Source organism: Platichthys flesus, chromosome 20 (genome assembly GCF_949316205.1).
Source record: "Platichthys flesus chromosome 20, fPlaFle2.1, whole genome shotgun sequence".
Classification (NCBI taxonomy): Eukaryota; Metazoa; Chordata; class Actinopteri; order Pleuronectiformes; family Pleuronectidae; genus Platichthys; species Platichthys flesus.
Window position 1 is genome coordinate 13,205,656 of NC_084964.1, and position 7,742 is coordinate 13,213,397.

The 7,742-nt window shown below is 44.3% G+C and overlaps 1 protein-coding gene across 2 annotated transcripts; it reads left to right on the forward strand.

Moving 5' to 3' along the window:
* The first annotated feature begins 911 nt into the window (after positions 1 to 911).
* On the forward strand, positions 912 to 7,359 carry oat (ornithine aminotransferase). 2 transcript variants are annotated; one of them, XM_062413965.1, is made up of 10 exons: positions 912 to 1,125; positions 2,377 to 2,602; positions 2,735 to 2,959; positions 3,050 to 3,145; positions 3,324 to 3,451; positions 4,293 to 4,415; positions 5,316 to 5,444; positions 5,538 to 5,651; positions 5,786 to 5,930; positions 6,134 to 7,359. In XM_062413965.1, the coding sequence occupies exons 1-10, from the start codon at positions 925 to 927 to the stop codon at positions 6,292 to 6,294; spliced, it is 1,548 nt and encodes a 515-aa protein (XP_062269949.1). In that variant the 5' UTR covers positions 912 to 924; the 3' UTR covers positions 6,295 to 7,359. The 2 variants fall into 2 exon arrangements, with proteins under 2 accessions (XP_062269949.1, XP_062269950.1); XM_062413966.1 differs by having other exon boundaries at positions 912 to 1,077.
* Positions 7,360 to 7,742: the final 383 nt, after the last annotated feature.

Here is a 7,742-nt window from a genome sequence, read left to right on the forward strand (position 1 = left end):
CCAACACCACGCACCCTTGCTCCTCTTCCTCTTCTTCTTCCTCCTCTTCCTCGAGCAGGCAGGTTGTTTCCCTGGTGCTTCTATGTTCATAAAGTGTTCTGAACTTGGTCAAGCTCTAGATATTTGATGGAAGCATTTACACTCCTGGATAGCACCTGTTAGCTACTAAACTTACTGTGTGATTGGTGATCGGATGTGTGAAACTCCCCCTTGATTAGTCAAGTTCTAGTTGAACAATCACTTGACTGAGAAGCAACCGTCAGTTTAGACCAGCAAGATATATTAAATTAGTAATTGGGCTAAATGAAGGCAATTGTTCCTAACCGTTTGCAAAGGTGTGCTAAACAGTTTTAAATTTGTGCAAAGTTCTAGGCAATTGTACTTGTCATGTGCAAGGATGTGCTAATACAATTGCAATTTGATGAAAGGAATGACATTTTTTACTACTGTATTATCCCGCCTATAGTATATTCATATTTATATATTTATCTTGCTCATAGTGTATTCATCGTTCTTATATCATACAATACCTGTTAATACTGTACTATTCCATATATATTTATTTCTATACATATCTTATTTATTTACATTCCACTTTAAATATGCACAATACTCTTAGCTTTTAATGCCTTTTTCTGCACTTCTGGTTAGATGCTTAACTGCATTAGTACTTGTACTTTGCAATAACAATAAAGTTGAATCTAATCTAATCTAATCTAATATTCCAATCTGTTGTGAACAAGTGCCCGGTGGTCTGGAGGCTCGCACATGTTGTTTATAGAATTTCTGTTTCGTGTAATGAGCCAAAGCGATGGAGATAAACTGTGAAAGAGAAGTTGACCACCCCGTTAACACGCAATCAGCTGACGGAGTTGCACCATAGGGGGCGTGTCGTATAGCGGGAGGGGAGGCGAGGCTGTGACGATGACACGTGAACTTCTCTCCGTGGTGACGCTGCCACCGCTTATACCGCCTCACGTGTCCAGACGAACCTGCAGCTCCACCAGCGGATCAGACTCACACACACCATCCGTGAGGAAGCTTCATCTTCAGGACAACCGCGTCCCTTCTTCTCCGGTACCGTCTCATCCATTACAGTCTGTATCTGCTGTATCCACAGCCCGGGTGAGGATGGGGGGGGGGTGGTCAGGGTTAGCTTTAGCTCGCTAGCCGATGCTGCCATCAAGGAAGCGAAGCCCTGCTGTGTGGTTAGCGATGCTCTTATAATCTGCACTCTTTGATCGAGCGGGCGAGAATCGTGTTTTGATTTTGAATCAACCAGCTAAAACGTGTCTGTGACTGTCACATGGATCTGGAAGGGGGGGCTGCTGGGGCTGACTAGCATCTGGCAAACAGGAGATGGTGCTGAATTCTTAATTTAGCTCCTGGCTGTGGCGTTAGTTGTGTTGGTGGGTGTGGATGGAGGCAGAGCCCCACCGACCTATCACGTCCCATCAGGAGCCCAGGTCCAATGTCCTTGAATGTGTCCAGGCCCTGGGACTCTGTGTATTTATTCACTGTGCCAGGTTATGTATTATCCCCCCGTGTTATCTAATGTCCATGCTTTCCAGGATATGTCTCAGCTGTTGCATTTTGAAAAACCAAAAACATCCAGGACACTTCAGAAGCATCGGGTGTCATCATGACATGGGAGGAACCTTATGAGTCAGTGTTAAAACATTTGGAACCAGACATGTACAATCTGTAGCAGCTGGTCCCAGTGAAGGATAACTCCTGCTGGGATTGTGACCAAATAGAAAAGACTGGAGCTCCACAGTGGAGCTGCCACTCTGCTGTGGTTCTCTCTTTTGTTGGGCCCAGACAAAGCAAAAGTCTGTCGGTGAATGTGGGGCGGTAATAAAAGACGCTTGGTTCAGCAGACCCGCAAAACCCTGTGTGCTCTGTGGAATCAGCTGTGTATTCGATTATCAGGGCCCGGAATTTGTAGATTTCACTGACGCCTTTTGGTAACAGCACCGCAGCCGATAAGGGAAACAGGATTTGCATGTTTATCGAGGAGGGAGGGCCGTGAATAGTTCCGAGGAGCACAAACTGAATTGACAGGAACTGAGCAATTTGTAAATCTATTAAACCAGTAAATACAACAAAGGTAAAAATGATCATAGGGAGTAGCAAGTAAAATAAAAGGTAGGATGTTGAAAGGAAAATCAATTCTGATTCTGACCTTAATATGTAAAATGATAAAATGAATATCTAAATTGGAAGTTTTAAAACGTATACACCTGCCAAACAGACAGTAGGTCATATAAATAGACAGTTAATACTATCAAGGATAACAAAGCAAATATCTTTCATACGTTAAGGTCTTTGTTTACTATGAAAACTAAACATAATTATTTTTCTTTTTCCTCACAGCTCCATACAATTATGAAGGGAATGATTCTTCAGCTCAGCCGCAGCCTGGGCCGCGCCGCCCCCGTCTGCCGCAGCAGCGTCTACTCGGGGACGCGTCCCGCCTCCACCGCCAGCTCCAAACAGAGGGCCGAACGCCAGCTCACTGCAGAGGAGATCTACGCCCGCGAGGACAAGCACGGAGCACACAACTACCACCCCCTGCCCGTGGCCTTGGAGCGAGGGGAGGGTGAGTTCAACATCTGATGCTCACAGATGTTCCTGACCTATACTCTCCGGTCGTTTCCCTCAAAAATATTATTCATCTCTTACAAATTATCGAGAGACTTCTCACTCGCTCCTGTGTTTTTCTTGACTTCAGGCGTCCACGTGTGGGACGTGGAGGGCAACCGCTATTACGACTTCCTGAGTGCTTACAGCGCCGTCAACCAGGGGCACTGCCACCCGAAGATCATAGCGGCGCTCAACGCCCAGGCCTCCAAGCTCACCCTGACCTCCAGAGCTTTCTACAACGACGTGCTCGGGGCCTACGAGGAGTACATCACCAACATGTTCGGCTACGACAAAGTTTTACCCATGAACACGGGTGAGGAATAGCGCCCCGGAGCATTTATCAAAAGGCTTCCTGTGTAGGTTCATGTTGACGTTTGTTTTTTTTACCCATGTGATGGGTTAGGTGTTGAAGGTGGCGAGACGGCCTGCAAGCTCGCCCGCAAATGGGCGTACAATGTGAAGGGCGTTCCCAAGAACAAGGCCAAAATCATTTTTGCCGGTGAGAAAATATCGGATTACTGTTTGGAAGATCAACTTATCCCTGTGTTCTCTTTGGTGTCTATTATTAGCCATTAGCGCTAACATTTTATTAATACCACAATGAGACTACCCACCACAAAGATTGACTCCGATAACAATATGACAAATCTGCTGTTTTCTTCCCACTTGTTGATCAGATGGGAATTTCTGGGGTCGCACCATGGCGGCCATCTCCAGCTCCACGGACCCCAGCAGCTACGAAGGTTTCGGCCCCTACATGCCAGGGTTTGAGCTCATCCCATTCAATGACATACCTGCACTGGAGGTACATGTTTTGATTCTGCTACACACACACAAACAAACACACACCAACAAACACAATACCAATAGGCAGTATCCACTGTATTTATTGTTTTCAGTCCAGTGAAACTGGTTTCTCTGGACTGACGCAATTAGTCGCTATGTTCAACCCAGCTGTCAAAATAAGTACCTACTTTTTTGTTCGACCTGTCATTCAAGGCCTAAAGCTCCTTCAGACAGTAACATAGTACACGGGTATACAGGATGTATTTGGCAGCAAAAGTGGCATCATACTTAGTCTGTGGTAATGTGCTTTGGCAGACGAATGCAACTTACAGGAACTCAATCTGCTGCCAAACTACTTTTTATTTCCCTCCGCCCCTGACGAGCCCAACCTGGAGGAAAAGCTAAATATACATCAGCTGCTTTTAAAATGAAGGAAAGTTGTTAGACTTGTAGTTGAAGGTGTATTTTTATTCGACATTATAATCAGAATCAGAATTCTTTTAATTGCCATGTATATTTGCACATACAGGAAATTGCCTTGGTGTGGTTGGTGCACTTTACAAACAACAAATGAAAAACAACAATATCAAACAATATAACAATATAAAAAAAACAACAATATATACATATAATAATCCTCCTGAGTTCAAAAACGATGTATATTTCATAATCTCCACTACAACCAGCTGTTGACTGAAGTTGTCACGGCTGCTCTTGTAACGGTCAGCCGCTGCTTTTCTTTGTAAACACATGAGCCTAATGATTGACAGAACAAAAAAACAGAATGTCTTTATTGACAGATGTTATCTGGGACACAGATTAAAAAATCTGACTCCTTTTATCCCCTTTTTATTTTCCAGAAAGCCTTCCAAGACTCACATGTGGCAGCTTTCATGGTGGAGCCCATCCAGGGCGAGGCCGGGGTGGTGGTGCCCGACCCGGGCTACCTGACCAAAGTCAGAGAACTCTGCACCAAATACAACGTAGGTCCAGACGCTGGTATTCACTGTCTGTGGCCGGTTGTGTCAATCACACAGTCGCTGCTGCAGAATTTGTGTTTTTGTGTTTGACAGCTCGTCTTCTGCTCCCTCTATTTCAACATGAGATACTTGTTTTGCATTCATCACGTGTTAGAAACATCCACACGCCCCCTGGCCTGGGGACGTTTTACCAGGGGGCTGGTAGGGAAAGTTCTAGAAAATGTCCAGAGCAAATGACTTGGACATTTGCATTCTCACAAACAGCCTCTCTGTAACCATAACAGGTAAAAGTCCAGACCTCAGTGCATTCATTTCATTTTTCATTTATAGTAAAAAAGTATATTTTTGCATTATCTTCTCTATCTGACAAATTCAATTATTCGGCATGAAAATACTGGAGAGTGCCATTGCTTCTCAAGCCGCTTGGGAAGACGGGTGGAGTGAAACCAAACTGAAACTCAAAGTGGATACTAATGTGTTATTTGGCAACACAACAACCACTTTAAATTCATCAAGGTGCTTTCTGGGAAATTGCTGCACTACACCAAAAAGCTAGAGGCAACATTTTCTTAAGCCATAAGCCAAGTGATGCCCTGGGCGTAAAGTCTAGAAGAGTGGCTCTTCCCACATGCACAACGCAGCGTGTGCAGCAGGGGGCAGGAAGTGACATATTACTTCCCTTACGGAGATCACATGATCATGTTTCAGCAAGAAAGTCTGCAGATAATCCAGCGGCTCCCACTTAGACATGTGTGTTCCCACCTACACCCTCCACGGAGAAAATGCAGAGGATCTTTGGAGTTTGGTGCACGTCTGAATGCAGCTTTTCTAGTTTACGTGGAGAACAAGTATTTCCTGTATGAACAGCTCCCTAACCTCTGTGTCATCTGTGTCCTTGTCCAGGTGTTGTGGATCGCTGATGAGGTGCAGACCGGCCTGGCACGTACCGGCCGGCGGCTGGCCGTGGACCACGAGGAGGTCCGTCCAGACCTGGTGATTCTGGGCAAAGCTCTCTCGGGAGGAGTTTACCCTGTGAGTTGGTTGTCGCTCAGTCCGACTTCATGTCACGTTACAGCTTGGCCATGTATGTCCACTGACCTTTGCATGAACCAATCTGTGTGTCAGGTATCGGCTGTGCTGTGCGATGATGAGGTAATGCTGACCATCAAACCCGGGGAACACGGCTCCACGTACGGTGGCAACCCTGTGGCCTGTCAGGTGGCCATCGCAGCACTTGAGGTCAGTGTTTTCTTGGTTACCTACCCTTTAACAAATCAGAACTTGTTCCCCCCCACCTTCGTTCTAAACTGACTTAATGTCAAGTGTATTAAAAATGTTTTTTTTTTTTTTTATGTAAAAATTCTTATATGCAGGTGATGGAGGAGGAGAAGCTGGCAGAGAACTCTCAGAAAATGGGAGAGCTGCTGCGGAGCGAGTTGAGGAAACTGCCCAGAGACATAGTGACAGAAGTCCGAGGAAAAGGTCTCCTCAACGCCATCGTCATCAAGGAGACTAAAGGTCAGTCTCAGCCCTTAATCGGTCATTTTAGATGTAGAATTCTTTCATTTACGTTTAATTAGTGGAACAAAATATCATAGGCTGATACAAATGTTTTTTGGTGAGGATTTTTCCTTCAAGGCAGCTTCATAAGTTCTTTATAGACTTTATTTGCATCTTGCTTTCACTTAACGGAGATCTACATGTATTTACCCCCCCCCCAGACTACGATGCCTGGAAGGTGTGCTTACGTCTCCGTGACAACGGACTGCTGGCCAAGCCCACCCACGGCGACATCATCCGCTTTGCTCCTCCCCTCGTCATCAAGGAGCACGAGCTGCAAGAATGTGTGGAGGTCATCCAGAAAACCATCTTGTCCTTCTAAACCTCGGTCTGGTAACAAAGAAAAAGCATCCTTCAAATCGACGATCCACATTAGCTGCAGCTGTGACTTGAGGAGAAGTCACAGATTGCTTAGTTGTTTCTTAGTTCTCGTTGTTTTCTTCATAGACAGAGGCTCTTTGAAGGACGTTACTGTAGATATACAGTAGAAGAGGCTGTGTGTGGAGTGGGCTTCTGTCAGGATACAATGGCACTTTAGAAAAATGTTCCTTTAGAGCGCCTCGAGAAAGACTGCAACACATCGGTGGTTTTTCTGAAATGTTCTTAATTTGTTTTTAACACCTAATTCATCTAAAGTTAGATTTTCACTGGTAATGTAAATAATGCCGTGAATCTTGAATGAAAAAATTATTTTATTTAAAAAGGACAAGCGTTTTTTTACCAGTGAAATAAACTGTAAAAACTAAGCGAAGTTATTTTAACGTTATCATCAAAGACACAAAATTGAATCCCGACTTTTGTGTAGAACTTTAGTGTTACACAGACGGAAGTCCAGCTGTCACTCACATGAAAACCCTGACTGCAGTACAGTCGTACAGACAATAGCTCACAGTTGTTTTAGCTAGTCTACTCAGCTACTGCTGCCTGCTAACACTTACCTTGTTACCTAAACTTCTGGGTTATTCAAAATCCCACTATCAGATACACAAACCGATTAAAGAAAATGTTGAAATGTGAATTCACTCTCTAGATTCCAGGTCTTGAATGATTTCATAAACTTTCCATGTCCGTAAAAAACGGCTTATATTTTTAATTTAACCTAAGTTATGACTTTTAAACTTTCTGGGAGATGTTACTATTGAACTTCTTTTGCTCCACAATTTTGTGTAATTTGTGGCGTCTGCGAGGAAATGTGTTGTGTGAGGCTACTGGACGTAAGGGAGGACCTGTGCTTCTTGCTGAGTGTTCAACAGACTGATGAATGTTTTATCTGTTGCGAAACAATCATTTGCAAAGACTGTATAACAATTCACCTTGTTACAAAACTCGTTCCTTAAATAAACGACTGCTGTCTGGTCTTGACTTGTCCGGCTGTGGTAGAACTGTTGCCCAACGAGAACAGAATGTTCTTTGAGTCTGAATGTCCTCCTGCTGTCTGCGTGGGTTTTTTCTGTCTTCCACCCACAGTCTAAAAACATGCAGATAAGGTCAGCTGGAAACTTAGAGTCAACCGTTGGTGTGAATGTTTCTCTCTGTATGTCAGCTGTGCCAAAAGATTATGACCTGTCCAGGCTGTACCCTACGTCACCTGGGACTAGCTCCACCTTATGGAGAATGGAAGTCTGTGTCACCACAAGGCAAAGATCGCAGATTATTTTCACATAATCCAATACTGTCTGTGCACCTAGTCCAAAATTATGAAATGATATATATGTGACACTAGATGGTGCTGTGCCCTCATGTAATCTCTACAATTGAGTAGTTGGATGA